At 41.5% G+C, this 20,464-nt stretch overlaps 1 protein-coding gene across 1 annotated transcript in view; it reads right to left on the reverse strand.

The window, feature by feature from the left end:
• The window catches only part of nrxn3a (neurexin 3a), a 166,636-nt gene that overhangs the window by 96,787 nt on the left and 49,385 nt on the right, over positions 1-20,464 (reverse strand). Inside the window, exons 5-6 of the mRNA XM_054613239.1 lie at positions 6,691-6,992; positions 3,527-3,688 (exon numbers count right to left, since the gene is read on the reverse strand). Coding sequence (XP_054469214.1) covers positions 3,527-3,688; positions 6,691-6,992 — 464 coding nt within the window. The remainder of the gene's footprint in view (positions 1-3,526; positions 3,689-6,690; positions 6,993-20,464) is intronic.

A 20,464-nucleotide genomic window follows, 5' to 3' on the forward strand; every position in this document is an offset into this window, starting at 1 on the left:
AGTAAGTGTGTTACTATGATTTAAGTTATACATGCAAATGAGGGATGTCAAAATATTACATTTTGATATCACGATTATTTTCAGAGAAAGTCTAACAGTTTTCACAATTATTTACCAGAATATTTCTAATAGGCATATAGCTAATAAACTAGAATATTTATTATCAGCAACTATTTACTTTTACTTTCATTATTTACTTGTATTAGTCATATATAGTGATTAGTTGGATAAAAACACACAATTCAAGTGGTATGAGTATAAAATATTGTATTTTTTGAATAAAAAAAAATGTGGCATTAGTAAATGTATTAGTAAATGTATGTAATATAAGCTTGTCAGAGCTGGTATTGGGAATTTAAACAGGTAATGAATTCCCTCTCTTATATGTATTTTATATTACTATGAACTAACATCTCCTTCAAACAACTGGATTTATTCAAGTTTCTCACCAAAACTACATTTTATGAGATTACATTTCAACTCATCATAATAACATTAACATTTTTACTGAATGGAATTCATAAGCTTCAGATAACATACCTAAATGATTAAACTCTTTAAAAAAGCCTCTTGGATCAGCTGGACACTGAGCCGTCACAAAGCTAAAAACAGGGATGTTCTTTTTAGTGATACGTGATACTTAAAGGAAAGTGACACTACAAACATGATGATCATGATCTTATAGTATATGACTCACTGCTGAAGATTAAACTAACTAACAAGACGTTTACCTCTGAGATGTGGTGTAGTAAAAAGTACAATATTTACTCTGAGATGTGGTGTAGTAATGTTTAGTGGCAGTACTTTTTACTGTACATGTAGTACAGTAAAAAGTACATTATTTACTCTAAGATGTGATGTAGTAAAAAGTACAATATTTACTCTGAGATGTGGGGTAGTAAAAAGTACATTATTTACTCTGAGATGTGATGTAGTAAAAAGTACAATATTTACTCTGAGATGTGATGTAGTAAAAAGTACAATATATTATTTAATAATTTCTTAAAGTTTAATTTAGAGAACTCTTCCTTTCTTCTTCTACAAAACAACAGGAAGAAATTGAAAAAGGGGTGTCCGACTGAAGTTTAGAGCCACGCAGTGCTGCATCGATCGCAGCCAGTTAGGGACACATTGTAATGGACAAAATGTACATAAATAAATATATACATAGTTCAAACCGAATATTTGAACCTCATTTTTGGTACTGACAGCAGTATAAGACAGATGAGGTGTAAGCTGCGAAAGCCGTTCGACATTACTTGAAGTGAAGGTGCTGAAAGCATGTGTTGAAGCATGACCACTAAAAACAGTTGAGGTGTCTTTGAAATGTTTATACTGATATAAGAAGATGGAAGTACTGAAAGAAGATAAGGCACTATAAGCCGTTGAGATGTCAGTAGTTGAAATGTCAGCTGGACTGTTGAGCTGACAGAAGAAGAAGCATTATTTGAAGAGATGATACAATAACATGCAACTGTGGAAACTGTTGATGTGTTAGTGCTGATAGCAGTTGAAATATCAGTTACAGTGTAAGCATTGGATGCTTTTAACCTGTCTATTGGTATGGAAGTGCTAAGCCGTTGTGTCAGGAATTTCCCAAAGCATGTGACTGTACAGTTGATAATTACCCAGCAGCTACTCTGACAGGTCATAGTAGGGTAGACACAGGAGTCATACATTATGGCCCATTCTCTTTAGTGTTGCAGTCATTCCAGTAAGCCAACAGCCACAATAGCAAGGCCTAAATGGAACAGGGCCATAATTAATGTTATTAATTACACCTGTGTTCACCCTGCAATGACACGACAAAACGGCTGCTGTGTAAAGGCTCTTTACAAACAGCTTGACAATTGCCAATAACTCTCACTGACTGGAATTTGATACCGTGAGTGACAGAACAATAAGCTGAATGCAATGGTGTGAAATATACCTACGAATTGATCAAACAATATATATAAAAAGTTTCCTTAATTGTTGCTTTGCTTGAGAGATCTGAGTCTGTTAACATTGGTGGCTATGGAAAAGTTGAGAGCTTTGAAGCTCATAACTCGGAAAATACAGTACCAGTCAAAGTTTGGACACACCTTCTCATTCAATGGTTTTTCTTTATTTTTATTTTTTTCTACATTGTAGATTAATATTGAAGACATCCAAACTATGAAGGAACACATATGGAATTATGTGTTAAACAAACAAATGCTCAACAAACCAGAACATGTTTTATATTTTAGATTCTTCAAAGTAGTTGAATGAGAAGGTGTGTCCAAACTTTTGACTGGTACTGTAAGTCTTAAGTACTTAGATACTGTATTTTTATTGTGTCACAAAGCTATGTCATTTTCACTGTGTTTTATTTAAATAACAGATTTAATAATCCGATTACTGTATTCATTCTGAGAGGCTTGTTATTAGGAGAGACTGAAGTCACTAGGTAATGCCTCATTGTTTTCTTTGGTGTATGTATTGCAATTCTATAGATCTATCTGGAAGGTTTTTTATCCTGCCTTCAATGAAGAGGTTAGTTCTGATCACTGGTTGTGTTTTTCTTTTTCTTTTGTGATTTTAATGTATTTTAATAAAAAAGGAAAGATTCACATGGGAGATGTTTCTTATTCACAGGAACATTTAAGGGGAAATTTCTTCAGAGACAGGATAAACTAGAACACAGGAAGTCGTTCCCTTTTTAGTGTATGTCAGCACTGCTCTTATACGGCGGTTACAGCTGATAAGGCAATGCCGGCTGACGGCATCGACGTAGAAGCGTAGCTCCTACCCCCTGGTTGGGATTTTCAGAAGTGTGGTTGTATGTGGCACTTCTCCATAGTCAGTGTATAGACAGAAAACCAGCACAGGAGCAAAGCAGTGTACTGCTGTGGACGGGAAGCAGCAAAATGTGTTTTGTCAACTGGGTCTGGAGGCTTTTAAGAGAGCAAAGATAAGTTTCACTTTCAGTTCAGTTCCTCCTGGTCATCTCCTGGGTTTGACCCACATATCCATCCTAACCTCCACCCATTGTAGATTTTTTTATCCAAACGTATTTCTGTTGAACCAGGGAATTTGTGTGTCCATCATGACAAAGGTTCCTAAATGTCTGTCCATTGGAATGGTTCCTGTGGAACTGGCATGTCATTTTAATATATTAAGTGCCAGCACCATACAATACTCTATTAAGAGGTTGTGGTCATTTCACGTATATTTCTGTGAAATTGGGCTCACTGTTTTGGATTTATGGCATGTAGTTTAATTGAATGGTTAATGATACTGCTCCCATCAATCCCATTAGCAGACACGGGAGCAAACAAGCTCTGATCAACCCAACTATACAGCACCTGCCCAGTCCCAAACACTAGTCAGGCAAACTCACAGACTAGCTGCTAATGGAAGTGTAACATCTAGCAGCTAAACAGCCAATGCCTTGTCTCAGAGACGGTATGGACAAATAGACATGAGCGTCTTAGCAAGCCATAATCACTCCAGCACCTCGTTTTACTCCAACCAGCAGGAAACGATGAGACAGGTACTCTACCTCCTTGAGACAACCCATGAAGTTGTTGCTGACTGGAGATCCAGGTAGGTCAGCGGTGCTGGGGCTTCCACCCACATAGAAGAAGTCATCAGAGCCCAACATCGTGTAGTCCTCCTGGGTGTAACCCGTAGTGGTCAGAATCCCATCCACTGATATTGTGACCTGACAGAGAGAATTGAACAGTGAGTGTGGAAATATGATGTTTTTCTTGGATTGTCAGGATCAAAGATGGTGTTTTAGAATGCGGGTCGGTGTAAATTATAAACCTCTGACCTGGTCATTTGTTTACATGTGTTATGGATCAGAAAGGACAGATATAAAAAAAGAATCTTCATTTTTGATGTAAATTAATATATGCTATTTGTTGAAGTCAAAACTTTTGATATGAAAGGTTAGTAAAATGTCAAAATAAAGATGTAAACTGGGTGAATTTAGCTCAAGACACTCACAGACATGCACTGATCTTCTTCATGTAGCACTAATAATGCACAAACTATGATGTTTACTGTTCTTATTGATCTCCTTTTGTAAATATGTGAGGGGGAAATGAAACCAATAATGACAGAATAGCATGCAGGGGCAGACAATAGACACTCACAAACCAACGGAGAAGAGGGAGGTATTAGCGTCAGGCCACACAAAATGGAATGCAAACATGCAGACAGTACACACAGAATGGCAGATGACACACCCACACTGCAGGACATCAGTCATGTATGTGCACGGATTGTAAAGCCGTCTGAGGCAAATTGAATGTAGTAGAAACATCCAAGCTCTGACACCATTTTACTTAGGAATGAAAGTCTAGTACAATATTGAGGCACTTGTACTGAACTTGACTATTTTATTTTATGCTTCTTTATACCTCTTCACTTTTACATTTAGTTAACCAGTGATTCTACCTCAACAACAAATGTTAAAACAGTAATAATGATCCACGTATGCTATACAGTATAATACAACGTGCTGAAAGGAAAGACTTTTACTTCTAAATGTTTGAATTGAAAGCCTATGGAGTATTGTAATGAATGGTATATAATGAAAATGTAATGATGTTCAAAAATTCCAATATCAATTAGAGTCCTGTTTCTTTTCTCATAAAGAAGACAAACACATGGGTGAGTAGCCTCAGCTAACGGTGAATTCTTAGCATTCACCGTCTAATTACTGTTCAGTCAAATGCTTTTGGTGCTAATGGAATAGTGCATGATACATTTTAGCTGTGTACATATTTCTAAGCTCTGCATCTACCGGTGGGCGTGACTCAGGGCTGTCGACTGTCACGCATTAACCCCTTCTCTCTCTCCCCCTTTCTTGACTATCACTCTCCAAAAAATCCAATCAGGCCACAGTGATAGTGCAGAGAAATAAGGACAAATACACAAAACGGAGCAGAAAACTACTATTGTGATGTTAGTAATTTAAAGTTTCATGCACCAGAAACTTGGTGGCTATAAACTTTTTAAAATGCAATGTTAATTGCCTTTAGTTTTAACTTGCTCAGGAGTGTGATTGAAAATGTGAGTCTGGTGTAAGGTGGATTCAGTCCATGTCAGGTCATGCACATACACTGTAGTGCACGGGAAACCATTTTCAGACTTCCAGTTTAGATTTAGTCTCTCTAATTTTAGTTGTAATAGACTTCTTAATAGTTATCTAAACACCCTAACACAAAAATCTGCAATAAAACAGTTTCAGTAAAACCTCAGAGGAACAAATTATATGCGTTACTAAAGAAGAGGATGAAAATAAAAAGGAAAGCAGAAAAGCAACCATGAGAATGATAGAGGCACGAGAAAAGAAAAAGAAAATCATGAAAGCTGGGAAATACAATTGCTTTGGTATCAGGATTAACTGAAGTCCAAGAAGATGAAGAGGAAAAGTACACAGCAAACTAAAAAATGACAAAAATAATGATATCTACCATACAATGGAGTGTGTTTACCATAGCGCGTCCAATGCCTGTTTGCTTTTCAAAGAGGTGGGGTGGGTAAGAAACGAATTTACACAGTTGAACAGTGGGTTTGTTACGTCAATCAAAATAAAACCAAATTATGAAAAGTGAGCGAGTTAGTACACATGTTAGTAAAAACAATGGGTCATTTCATTCCTTAAGTCACTACTTACTTACAGCCAATGGTAGAGGTTACAGGTGGAAACAGAGGCAAAGTTAAAATGATTTGAAAAGGAACCAGATGTTTAGATGTCAGTGGTCTGTCTCTTTACCAAGGTTCTACTTTGAGTGCAGTCTTTCTCAGAAGTATTTTAAAGGATATGTGTGTTGTAGAAAGGTCCAGACCTATCAAGGCATGTTCAATGAAATGTGTGCCAGGTAAAATAGAGTTAACTCTTCTGTGTTTTGTACAACGCAAACTGCACATGTTTTTAGCAGGTAACACTTTGGTATTACTTGTCTACCTCCCTGTCTTCTTATATATCTCCCTGTCCACCTCCCTGTCTACCTACCTACCTGTCTACTTACATACCTCCCTGTCTACCTACCTGTCTACTTACATACCTCTCTGTCTACCTACCTCCCTGTCTACCTACCTACCTGTCTACCTACCTCCCTGTCTACCTACCTGTCTACTTACATACCTCCCTGTCTACCTACCTCCCTGTCTACCTCCCTGTCTACCTACCTCCCTGTCTACCTACCTCCCTGTCTACCTCCCTGTCTACCTCCCTGTCTACCTACCTCCCTGTCTACCTACCTGTCTACCTCCCTGTCTACCTACCTGTCTACCTCCCTGTCTACCTACCTCCCTGTCTACCTACCTACCTGTCTACCTACCTGTCTACTTACATACCTCCCTGTCTACCTACCTGTCCATTTACCTGCCTACCTGCCTACCTTCTTACCTACCTACCAACCTATCTACCTATCTACCTACCTGTCTACCTACCTACCTACCTACCTACCTACCTACCTACCTACCTACCTACCTACCTACCTACCTAAGTGACTACTTACATACCTTCCTACCTGTCTACTTGTCTACCTACCTACCAACCTGTGCACTTACCTAACTACCAACCTGTCTACCTGTTTACCTAACTGTCAATTTACCGACCTACCTACCTGTCGACTTACCAACCAACCAACCAAATCGAAATAAGATGGGATTGAAGAAAAGCTTCGGCCAACCATCCCTGTGCCTTACCTGCCGAAGGTTGCGGGTCACTTTGACATCGTGCCAAGAGTTGTCGTTGAACTTCCCATTGACTGGCTCCACAATGGCCTCAAAGGCTCCGGAGCCCAGATTGATAACAAGGGAGACGGCGCCGTCTTTCAGTGCCAGATTGACGTAATCAGCTGACTTGCCGGTGTGGAGGATGAGGCCGTTGCGCTGCCACGTCTTGAAAGATAGCGTAATCTCATCGCTGCTGCTCTGGATGGGGTTCTGCGAGAGATCGTAGCAGAAGTACTCTGAGCCACGGAAAGTGGCCACATTTTCTTCCCTGGCTGTGGTAAGAAGAAAAAATAAGAAATAACTGATTTGAATAAAGCCCATATTAAGCAGTAAAAACATAGCAGTTTTGATTTGAATATTTCCCCCCGGGATCATAGCTACAGTTAGATGCAGTAACCACAGCTTTTCTTAAATCACATTGATGGAAGTCCACTGCCCTGTACTACAAGGTGAGTTCAACATACCAAGGGTATCTTTTGGTTATCCGGCTTTACTTACCCTAGCAACCACATCCCAGGGTTTCTCAATCTGCCTCTGAGGCTAACATAAAGGGGTGGTGTTAGTAGTATCTGACCAATCACAACCATGGAACAGTCTGCTGTAAGCAGAGCTGACATATTTTACAAATGAAGAGAAAACTATAATATTAGACCAATACAACACATTATTCATAATGAAAGTAACTGTGTAAATGTGTAAATAAACAGTATTATAATATCACTACTGATTTTGATTACATGTGTGTATTTGGTTAGGTACATTTGTTGCTTGCATGTATTCCTATAGAATAAAAGATACTTTATTCATCCCCTTGAAGAAATAATGGTGTGTCTGACAATATTTCAAACTAATTCCTTCAGCTGCAAATCCGGCGGTCTGAAACAGACTTTGGGGTAAATCAAAAATAAATATAAAAACATTATCCACAGTAGTAGGAAGGTTTCCTTTCATAATTTATAATCACCTACAGCATACATAAAAGTAGTCGGAGCAAAGTAACTAGTCTACAGGACCACACAATTCCGTCACAAGGCTCAAGAAGCTGACGCACATAACTGAATATATGATATGAATATATGAGTCTGTTTCCCACTGCTGGCGTTTTAGATGAAAGAATAAGGCAAAAATATCGTCAAACATGCCATAAGAATACATCTGCAACACATTAATGTAATATAATACACTCATGTAATTATGGTCAGATCTATTGTGCTCGAGATGAGGAAGTGACATTATAAATCTGTTTATTAACACATTCACACACTTTCTGCATTTATTAGTTTAAACTATCCTGACACTTTCATTCTGGATTATGACTTTACCTTCTTCATAATTGTGTAATATTATCTAATGATCAATGAACCAAGCTCTGATTGGTCAGGAGGTGGTGCTTTTATATGACTTTTTTATATCTCCAAAATAACCATAACAGCAGGATAAGTGTGAAGCTGGAGTCTTTGTGCTTTCTCGCCTTGCAGGTTTCCATGAATCGTTGTGGCACCTGGACCGTGGTCGTGCCTCCTGCTGTGACCCGGCTGACACCCACTGCTACTTCGATTATTATTATTAGTCACATTACTAATACTATTCCTTATATCATTATTTTAATTCTACTATAGTCATTGCTGCTGTTATTATAAGTAGTCTTCATTTTTTCCTTTGTTACTCTGCTTACTACTGTGATTATATGAATCATTTATGTCATATACATTGAATGTGTTGTATCTCTGTTATGCTGTTCATTCTGTACACATGACATCTATTGCATTCTGTCCATCCTGGGAGAAGGATCCCTCCTCTGTCTCTCCCATAGGTTTCTTCCTTTTTTCTCCCTGTTAAAGGTTTTTAGGGGAGTTTTTCCTGTGCCGATTCAATTCAATTCAATTCAGTTTATTTTGTATAGCCCAGAATCACAAATTACAAATTTGCCTCAGAGGGCTTTACAATCTGTGCACACGATGTGAGGGTTCCGGGACAGAGGATGTCACATGTGTACAGATTGTAAAGCCCTCTGAGGCAAATTGTGGTTTTGGGCTGTACAAAATAAATTGAATTGAATTGAATTGAATTGAATTGAATTGAATTGAATTGAATTGAATTGAATTGAATTGAATTGAATAAGTTACCATGGCAATCTAACTCAGTAAGAAGTGAAACAGCGTTGTAGGACTGAAAACCCAGAGTTAACCCTGAAGTTACCTCCCTTACCCCACAATCTGCTTATTAGTACAGGCCCCAGGTCAAGACTCTATTCCAGTCAAAGCAGTATCAAATCAAATCTCAAATTGTTGGATTTTGGGGGCAGGTCCAAGTCAAGTTACAAGTCTTTATTAGACACTTGCAAGTCATTGGCAAGGCAGGTTTCAGCTCTGTGAATGTTTTGATTCAAACCACATAACATTTAAACATGTTTCTATTTCCTTTCGTTTACATAGCTGAGATCAAGTCCTTTCATTCAATAGCCTAGCAATTAAATAATCAAGGTGTGTGGCCATCTTGATTGTTTCTGAATATTACCAGGCTAGAAGTTACTGTGGACATTGAAAGGCTAAACAGCAGGTTCATGAGGTGAAATAATACCAGTAATGGTAATCACCATGCAGGGATAGGCATTGGGGTCGAGTGCAATGTGAGCCGGGCGGCAGGCAGGGGCAGGAACCTGGGCGTGCTTACCCCCGGCATCACAGACTAGCTCTGGGGACGTGGAATGTCACCTCTCTGGCGGGGAAGGAAGCGGAGTTGGTGCGGGAGGTGGAGCGGTACCAACTAGATATAGTGGGGCTCATCTCCACGCATAGCACTGGTTCTGGAACCAAACTCCTGGCGAGGGGCTGGACTCTATCCTTTTCCGGAGTTGCCCAGGGTGAGAGGCGCCGGGCGGGTGTGGGGATACTCACTAGCCCCCGGCTGAGCGCCGCTGTTTTGGAGTTTTCCCCGGAGAATGAGAGGGTCGCCTCCCTGCGACTGCGAATCGCGAGGGGGAAGTCTCTGACTGTCATTTGTGCCTATGCACTGAACAGCAGTTCGGAGTACGCGCCAACTGGGGACTCCATAGTTCTTCTGGGAGACTTCAAAGCTCATGTGGATAACGATGGAGAAACCTGGAGGGATGTGATTGGGAGGAACGGCCTGCCTGATCTGAACCCGAGTGGTGCTTTATTGTTGGACTTCTTTGCTAGTCATGGACTGTCCATAACAAACATCATGTTTGAGCATAGGGCGGTTCATAAGTGTACCTGGTACCAGAACACCCTAGGCCAAAGGTCTATGATCGACTTTGTAGGTGTGTCATCAGATCTGCGGCCGTATGTCTTTGACACTCGGGTGAAGAGAAGAGCAGAGCTGTCAACTGATCACCACCTGGTGGTGAGTTGGACCAGGTGGCAGGGGAGGCTGCCAGACAGACCCAGTAAACCCAAACGTGTGGTGAGGGTGAACTGGGAACGTCTGGCTGAGGACCCTGTCCGCAAGGTCAACTCCCACCTCCGGAATAATTTCTCGCGCATCCCGGGGGAGGCTGGGGACATGGAATCCGAGTGGGCCATGTTCAAATCCTCCATTGTGGAAGCTGCTGCTAGGAGTTGTGGTCGGAAGGCGATCTGTGCCTGTCGTTGCGACAATCTGAGAACTGAAGGAGGCCATCAAGCTGAAGAAGGAGGCCTTTCGGGCTTGGCTGGCCCAGGGGTCTCCTGAATCAGCAGGCAGGTACCGGTTGGCCAGAAGGGCTGCAGCTACGGCAGTAGTTGAGGCAAAAACCCAGGTGTGGGAGGAGTTCGGGGAGGCCATGGTGAAGGACTTTCAACTGGCCTCAAGGAAGTTCTGGCAAACCGTGAGACGACTCAGAAAGGGGAAGCAGGGTTTGTCTCAGGCTGTGCTCAGCAGGGGGGGGGGGGGGAACTGCTGACCCGGACTAGGGACATTGTTGAGCAGTGGAAAGAACACTTTGAGGAATTCCTGAACCCGACCAACACATCCTCTGTGGAAGAGGCAGAGTCTGAAGACTCAGGGGAAGACTCCAGCCAGAAGTGGATGAGATCCAACCGGAGATGCTAAAGGCTCTGGACATTGTTGGGCTGTCTTGGCTGACACTTGCCTGTGGAGTGGCAGACCGGGGTGGTGGTTCCCATTTTCAAAAAAGGGGGCCGGAGAGTGTGCTCCAATTATAGGGTCTACTCCAGGGTGCTGGAAAGGAGGCTTCGGCCGATTGTCGAACCTCGGATTCAGGAGGAGCAATGCGGATTCCATCCTGGCCGTGGAACAGTGGAGCAGCTCTTTACCCTTGCAGGTCTGTTGGAGGGTGCATGGGAGTTTGCTCATCCAGTCTGCATGTGTTTTGTGGACTTGGAGAAGGCCTTTGACCATGTCCCTCGTGGAGTCCTGTGGGGGGTACTGCGGGAATATGGGGTACCTGGTTCGTTACTACGAGCGATTCGGTCCTTGTATGACCAAAGTGAGAGCTGTGTCCGGATACTCGGCACAAAGTCGAGCTTGTTCCCAGTGCGTGTTGGCCTCTGCCAGGGCTGCCCATTGTTCAAGGTGCAGCTGGGTTTCCGGTTTGGGGACCTCAGAATCGCATCCCTGCTTTTTGCAGATGATGTGGTTCTGTTGGCTTCTTCAGAACGGGACCTTCAGCACGCACTGGGGCGGTTTTCAGCCGAGTGTGAAGCGGTCGGGATGAGAATCAGTACCTCCAAGTCTGAGGCCATGGTTCTCTTCCGGAAAATGATGGATTGCCCCAAGCGAAGGAGTTCAAGTATCTCGGGATCTTATTCACGAGTGAGGGTAAAATGGAACGGGAGATGGACAGGCGGTTCGGCACAGCGTCAGCAGTGATGTGGCCGTTGTACTGGACCGTTGTGGTGAAGAAGGAGCTGAGCCGTAAGGCAAAGCTCTCAGTCCATCTACGTTCCAACCCTCACCTGTGTTCATGAGCTATGGGAAGTGACCGAAAGAATGAGATCGCAGATACTCAGACATCCGGAGGGAGCTCGGAGTAGAGCCGCTGCTCCTTCGCGTCGAAAGGGGCCAGCTGAGGTGGTTCAGAAATCTGATCAGGATGCCCCTGGACGCCTCCCTTTAGAGGTTTTCCAGGCACGTCCAACTGGTAAGAGGCCCCGGGGTAGACCCAGAACACGCTGGAGGGATTATATATCTCGTCTGGCCTGGGAACGCCTCGGGGTTCCCCAGGACGAGCTGGAAAGTGTTGCTGGGGAGAAGGACGTCTGGAGGACCCTCCTTAGCTTGCGGCCCTGCAACCCGGCCCCGGATAAGCGGACGAAGATGGATGGTAATCACCCCGAAAACCCATTAAAACTGTATCATTATAATAGTATTATTAGTAGGCTATGGTTAGCAGAAGGCTAAACTATTAAGAGATGGAGATAAAATGTTACAAAGTGCCTTTTGTCATGATTTGCTGCTGTATGAATTAAATTTAATTTAAAATAACCATGTATCAAGAAATAATCATCCTATTATTTAAGACCGTTCTGATTGACAAATAAGCAGAGCCAGCCGGGCCAGAGAGTATGCAGGCAATGGGAGAAGTAAAGGGAGCTCGCAGATAGCTATCATCTGGCAACATCAAAGGCCTAATACTGCCAGTAAAATTACCATTTTCTGTTAAATAGCTGGCTCGTGACACAGTGGTTATGCTTGTGATGAGACAGAGAGAAGTGAAGACTGAAGAAATGATTGTAATCTTGATGGAAGTGAAATACAGAAGAGAAGCAAGGAGGTGGTGAAAGAAAGAGAGGAACAGGCCCAACAGAGCTGAGGGATAACACAGAGAAATGGTCCAGTCAGGACTCGTTATCTGTGAGATCATCTTCAATTAACTCAATGTTGTTTAAGACTGTGGGTTCAGCTACAACACAATCCATCAGCCAACACAACACTACAAGGATCTGCATGAGTGCAGAATACCCCCCCTCACACACACACACTCACTGAAAAGGAGTTGGGTGTGGGAAATTAAACAAAATGGTCACTGCGTCCATCTCTTTAACACAGACGCCTCAGGCATCAATTCTTCAAAGTAGACTCATCCAACACAACATAGATCACTAATAATGATGATACTGATAAAGATGATGAGGGAGAAGAGTATATGCTACAGTGTGTTGTTCTGGAGAATTCCACAGTAACATATGAACATGAAATTATGATTATCTCTGCAAGTTAGAGTTGACCTCACACTCTTGCCTGCCCTGCCTTTCCTAGATATTACTGACAATGCAAATGAGCAAACATACCTTCTTAAAAGTATGATATGGGCATATGACAGACTGTCTGGTGGAGGTCTAAATCTAAAACTGAGTTTGTTCGGTTAATGAGCAGTATAGAAATGTAGATTTCAATCATAAGCCACGAATCTCAGAAACCACAGCTTAACTTCAACTCCGTTGGGAGCGTATCCACATTCCCTCTAACCGCACACTGACATCCTATCTCACTGTTGCTGATACAATCTGACAGTGCAGTTGGTCTTACTGATCGTACTTTACATACTGTAACTATTGTGCTTTTTATCAAGAGAGGATAATCACATTAGTTGAGTGACAACTGACAGTTGATGTTTCTGGAAAACACGTGTCAACCTCAGTGACGCAGTTCTGGCTAAAAACCACAAATTCTTACGCCAATGAGTCAAATACCACAGTTCGGTCAGAGGCCCTAAGCTTCTAACTATGTCCCCTTTTGCATCAGTTTTGGACATTTCAGAGATGGAGTGTCAACATACACTTGTTACATGCATAGTGTCTTTACAAATAAACTTCTGTCTTCACAGACAGGAACAAAACCACTTCGTAAAGTTTAGGGAAAAAAACGTGGTTGATTTTAACTTGACTGACTAACAACTCGCATGACTAGCGAGTCATATGAGTCTAACGACACTAACATTCACACTTAATGCAAAACTAATTTCACATCACGCTACTCGCACAAGTTTGACCGTTGGATCATCTGAGCTGAGGGATAACTCAGAGAAATGGTCTTAAAGAAGATCATCTTAAGTGAAGTCACTGTTGTTTAAGACTGTGGGTTCAGTTACAACACATCCATCAGCCAACACAACACTACGAGGCTCTGCTTGAGTGCAGCAAAGTTACAAAAGTTGCATCTGTTTGACCTGCTGTTCTTGTTGTTGGAATAAAACTGAAAATCATGAAACATCACAATTTATTTCGTCATTTTACTTGTGAGAAACCCTCAATCTCAAAGTCAGCTGCAGCAGAAGTTGACATTTGCCACCAGTCGGCCAACTAAACAGTTTTGGAAAGGCAGGAAGCACAAATTAAAAAGCTGCAGCTGTTGTATTTAACTGCTTAAACAACAAAGTGGCTTTTTGAGTTGTTGGTCAAACTTGAAGGGACGTTCACATAAATTTTCATTTTTGCAATTATTCCCAAACTTCATGAACACAACACAAATGCCTGTCTCACAATATTAAGGAATGTGAAACAATTGTTCCCTGTGTCACATGGTTTTCTTTTCCTTTAAGTGGCAACTGTTGATATGTGAGTATGACTAATTATAGCTACATACATTGCTTCATATTTTACCAATAACATCTTAGATGTTTATGGTTTAAAGACGTTTAAAACTGGTTAAAAATTGAAAAAAAATTCACTGACTATTTGAAAACATTGAATAAACCTTAAACGTTTAGACCATAATTCACCTGGATTTGCAAAATTGACTTTCAACTGAAAAATGTGGATGTGGTTTCTTTAACCAATGTCTTCAAACAGGTGGTGGAAAAACTTTCACTTTTGAACCAATTTTGTGGTTAATAGAAAAGGATAGGCCTATTATTAGTATGACTTTATATGAATAATAATATGAGTTATAGCGATTGAAACTGACCAACATAGGAGCTAACTTGCTTACATATGTGGATATCAGAAGGAGTCATTGAGTGGAGAGAGGTCTACAGGAGGTCCAAAACCCACATTCCATGGAACTCTTCCTGTTATTAAACATATGTTAGCTCAGCGTAACACATCAGTTCAGGTACATGTTGCGTCAACACAGTTTCTTTAAGTCGTTTTAAGAAAGGCGTTCTGCTCCTTAGCAATGTAGATGTTCATTAAAAAAAGATAGATGGGGTCATAAATCCTTTTAGGCTCAGCCTTAACAGTTTGAGTGCCATGATTGACAGAGTCTTATCTGACTCTGTCCAGAAACATGGAAAATTGAGAGTTCAACCATTATTTGACCTATATGTTCCTGAGAGCCATCTCTGGATGAAGATGTATTAGATAAGATTGTGACATTGACATATCAGTTTTATAATCTGTCCGTGGATGTTCGCTACAGTGTGAAATTAACATAATTTATGAATGAATGCATTTTCCTTTGAAAGTAAAAAAGCGTCTCATAAAAAGAGGGTGTGCTCTTACTTCAAAATGCAGAATTTACTTCAGCAGGCAATCATTTGCTTTGCAAATAGGATTGTTCACAAATAAAACTGGATTCACAAATACCTGAAGTTTTACAGTTTACGCTGATCTACCTTTTGGGCTTACAAAGTAAAACTGCTTCTTGTCTTCAACATGGCCCCCTTAAGGTGAGAGAGCAGCCCGGCGTCTCTCTCTCTCCTCTCTCTGTCTCTCTCTCTCTCTCTCTCTCTCTCTCACTCGCCTCTCTCTCCTCTCTCTCTCTCTTCCTATCAATCCATAACCCACTGCAAGGAAAATAAATTATTTTTCTATGTGCAACAGGTACTGCAACATGCTACTTCACTCATGAGGAAGTTTACCTGCAGCGAAGGCAGACACACATGCTTAAGAAAAGATGAAAGGCAGAATTACCTAAAAAACAAATGATGATGTTACTCTCTATAAACACCAACATTCAACTTATAACACCTCAGTTTCATATGATAGGAGGCGATTAAAGAAACACCATATTACAGTCATCCAGAGAGATAGTTTTAGCCATTTTGCTGAAAAATGGAATGATGATGAATTGACAGTGAATAGAACTTATTTATGACTGAAATTAAGATGAAGTGATTAGATTGTAATCAGCCCATAATGGTTTTAATGGCAGTCATAAGCCGTTCCATTCTGAGCCTGCATTTGATGAATGAGCTTGATAAGTCCTGCAAGGGGTCATCCATTAAAATGTCAGAAGAAGAAGCATACAGAAAAGTTATAAGCACTGTAATTATCCCTTATATTTGGAAGGTAAGGGAACGCTGTGTCTTCCAGCTCATAGAGTGTATATAAGAACTAGACATAGTCACAGTGGCGTCACCTATTGTTTTTTGCCGTGGCCATTTTGGTCTTTGGCTGTCATCATCTTGTTTTATTTTTTGCAACCAGAAGTAACACTGAAAAAGACTCATTTAGGCGACAAAATGTTACAATTAACTATCATGAAGTAAAAAACACAGTGTGAAGGGTTAGAGTTGTAAGATGAAAACATTGACAACTCCCAGACCAGAGAAAACAGTGGTAGTGACCTGTCAATCACAAGGTAGCTTCGCCCTAAAGCATACCCTGCTTTATGGTCTGTTTGACTCTAAAAGGGACCATTATTTACGAAATGAACATCAGTTGTATTGAAGAAGACTTGAAAGTAGCGATTGAGACCATAAATTGTAGTGGAATTCCATTTGTATTGCGCCTTTCTAGTCCTCTGACCGCTCAAAGTGCTTTACACTACATGTCAACATTCACCCATTCACTCACACATCAATACACTGATGGCAGAGGCTGCCATACAAGATGCAACCTGCTCATCAGGATCGGTCTGTTGCACCGTGAGCGCACGTTGGAATGAACTATCCCCCGCAACGGTGTGCGAAATCAACGTTGGCAGAGAAACAAGTGTTTTGGCTATCACAGCATAAAACACAAAACAATGTGCATATAAACACAGAGGCAGCCATTTGGATGCCATCTTGATAGTCATTTCATGTTTACAAATAGTGCTTATAATGAAGAACAATGTAGTATATGACATATGCTAAAGTTCTTCGATTACTATATTATGTATGTTGCAAGGCCTATATTACGCAATCATGGAATGGACTGTAAATCTAATTATTACAGTCACTGTTTTAATGTTTTCCTTATGAGCTCAGCTTATGTTAATTTCTACAAGCAAGAAATTAGCTCAAGCCAGTGAGCACCAACCAGGATTTCAATTTCGATTTAAATGCATTTAATGTTTCAAATAAAATTGCATAAATGTGGAACTATAGAAGTTGTTCTGCTAACAAGATACTCCCAGGACCTCGTAACGGAGCAGTGTACATTCTGTCTGTACATTCATGTAAAACACGAGTGAGCGCCTGCTGCTGGAACACGCATGCGCAGGAACTTAGGCTCAGACTGCATCTCCAACTTTGAAAGTAACGCAGGTCGGGAGGCTCGGCATCGGACTTGCGGAGCGAAGTGAACGAGCTGAAAAAAGGTGAGGCTTCACGCTAACTACACACTTTGTTAGCAATATCCTCCCCTATATGTGCATCCTTTGTTCTGACCAAAACTGCTGATAACAATGGGCAAAGATGTGATGAAGAAGTGAGCAAAACTTTTATGATGATGACTGCCTCAAGTCAGTTGCTACTGAAGAACAGGCCATTACCCTCTGTGAAGATATCAGAGACTTGTGTTCTCAGGATGGATTCAAGCAAGGTACGTTTATTTACTTCACTATAGCACAGTTACATGAATATTCTCTGTGAACATGGCACATGGTCACAAAATGCTTGAAACTTTTATTTAAGAAGGCAAATAAACGTTAACTTTTGTATTGTTTCATTTAGGGTACTGTGTTGGCAGGGCTCTTGAAATAGCTTAATTATTACAGTGGCATTTAGATTATCCACCAGCCATTGTGTGGGTTGTAATAGAGCGACTGCTTGAGGAAAATCTTAATGGATAATGTGTTGCATTTTGGCCAATAAGGCAGGTTGCACCCATTCCTTTTCATAATGATTAAGTTTAATCCTGTGTGCATCTATATTGTGAGAAGCTGTGAATCCACACCCTCTGCATGGAAGATATACGGAGAGCTGAGAAGACAGTAATCTGAGGGGAGGCCGGGTGATGGACGATGGCTGAAAGATGCAGAGGCACAAGGGAAGGGGCTACAGCTAGGTAGTCCGTTAAAATGGTGTTGGTGGGGGGGGAGGCTGGGAGTACGGGAGATAACCATCAGTAATTTCAGCATGCTGGCGGATTTCCATTTGTTTGGTGGCTTGACCAATGATGCGTTGAGATGTCTCCACCTAACGGCGGTGTGGAGCTGAAACAGAAAGCTAGGAGGGGGGATGGGGCCACTTAGACATTAGCTCTGTAGAAGAAAGGGAAAACTGACTGCCATTTTGATGGTTTCAAGAGAGTGGAGGCTGACACAGACACACACACACACACACACACACACACACACACACACACACACACATACAGGGATAAAGAACAATACACTGAGTCAGTTCAATGGATGTCAGCAGTGCAGGGGTCTCTGATAGGGGCCCTGTTCTGCTCCACAGTCTCTTCAGCAAAAATAACAATACTGACACCATTTTTTTTACAGTCGGGATAATGCCACATTGAACATGTATTAAATGACCATTAAAGACTAACAACATGGATTAACACAGGGTTGGAATGATCTGTACAGTAGAATAGAACATGGACCCTGCATGAAGCTCAATGAACAAGCACACTCATTGATGGACTGTCAATATACAGTGAGTACGGAAAGTATTCAGACCCCTTTAAATTTTTCACCCTTTGTTTCATTGCAGCCATTTGCTAAAATCGAAAAAGTTCATTTTTTTCGCATTAATGTACACTCAGCAACCCATCTTGACAGAAAAAAACAGAAATGTAGAAATTTTTGCTAATTTATTAAAAAAGAAAAACTGAAATATCACATGGTCATAAGTATTCAGACCCTTTGCTCAGTATTGAGTAGAAGCACCCTTTTGAGCTAGTACAGCCATGAGTCTTCTTGGGAATGATGCAACAAGTTTCTCACACCTGGATTTGGGGATCCTCTGCCATTCTTCCTTGCAGATCCTCTCCAGTTCTGTCAGGTTGGATGGTGAACGTTGGTGGACAGCCATTTTCAGGTCTCTCCAGAGATGCTCAATTGGGTTTAGGTCAGGGCTCTGGCTGGGCCAGTCAAGAATGGTCACAGACTTGTTCCGAAGCCACTCCTTTGTTATTTTAGCTGTGTGCTTCGGGTCATTGTCTTGTTGGAAGGTGAACCTTCGGCCCAGTCTGAGGTCCTGAGCACTCTGGAGGAGGTTTTCTTCCAGGATATCTCTGTACTTGGCCGCATTCATCTTTCCTTCAATTGCAACCAGTCGTCCTGTCCCTGCAGCTGAAAAACACCCCCATAGCATGATGCTGCCACCACCATGTTTCACTGTTGGGATTGTATTGGGCAGGTGATGAGCAGTGCCTGGTTTTCTCCACACATACCGCTTAGAATTAACGCCAAAAAGTTCAATCTTGGTCTCATCAGACCAGAGAATCTTATTTCTCATAGTTTGGGAGTCCTCCATGTGTTTTTTGGCAAACTCTATGCGGGCTTTCATACGTCTTGCACTGAGGAGAGGCTTCCGTCGGGCCACTCTGCCATAAAGCCCCGACTGGTGGAGGGCTGCAGTGATAGTTGACTTTGTGGAACTTTCTCCCATCTCCCTACTGCATCTCTGGAGCTCAGCCACAGTGATCTTTGGGTTCTTCTTTACCTCTCTCACCAAGGCTCTTCTCCCACGATTGCTCAGTTTGGCTGGACGGCCAGGTCTAGGAAGAGTTCTGGTCATCCCATACTTCTTCCATTTAAGGATTATGGAGGCCACTGTGCTCTTAGGAACCTTGAGTGCTGCAGAAATTCTTTTGTAACCTTGGCCAGATCTGTGCCTTGCCACAATTCTGTCTCTGAGCTCCTTGGGCAGTTCCTTCGACCTCATGATTCTCATTTGTTCTGACATGCACTGTGAGCTGTAAGGTCTTATATAGACAGGTGTGTGCCTTTCCTAATCAAGTCCAATCAGTTTAATTAAACACAGCTGGACTCCAATGAAGGAGTAGAACCATCTCAAGGAGGATCAGAAGAAATGGACAGCATGTGAGTTAAATATGAGTGTCACAGCAAAGGGTCTGAATACTTATGACCATGTGATATTTCAGTTTTTCTTTTTTAATAAATTAGCAAAAATTTCTACATTTCTGTTTTTTTCTGTCAAGATGGGTTGCTGAGTGTACATTAATGCGAAAAAAAATGAACTTTTTCGATTTTAGCAAATGGCTGCAATGAAGCAAAGAGTGAAAAATTTAAAGGGGTCTGAATACTTTCCGTACCCACTGTATGTAGATCCTGAGCTCTGGAAACATCGTTGGCGGCAGGCAATTTTGTTGTGGCTTAAACCCCGGATATTTTGAGTTTAGCCCCAAATATACGTTTAAATGTAAGCCTATGTGAAGCTCGAGAAAAACAAAATAAGTTATTTAATCTTAGAAATGTCCCTGCTTCCTACTAAAGTCAGGTTAGTGAGAAATAGTGTCATCAAAATCACAATGTTACAGAAAAGACCAGTGCTTTAATTGCTTTCATTACTCTAAACCAGCAGCCTAAATGGTAGCCCATGCAGAATTGTTGCCATACATTGTTCACATCAATTATTAAAAAGAGGGCAGAAATGACTGAAAAAATCCAAACAATAATTTGCGGAGGATTTTGAGGGGCGAGCATTTAAGCAAGAAGCTCT

The sequence above is a fragment of the Anoplopoma fimbria genome, chromosome 15 (assembly GCF_027596085.1).
Source record: "Anoplopoma fimbria isolate UVic2021 breed Golden Eagle Sablefish chromosome 15, Afim_UVic_2022, whole genome shotgun sequence".
Classification (NCBI taxonomy): domain Eukaryota; kingdom Metazoa; phylum Chordata; class Actinopteri; order Perciformes; family Anoplopomatidae; genus Anoplopoma; species Anoplopoma fimbria.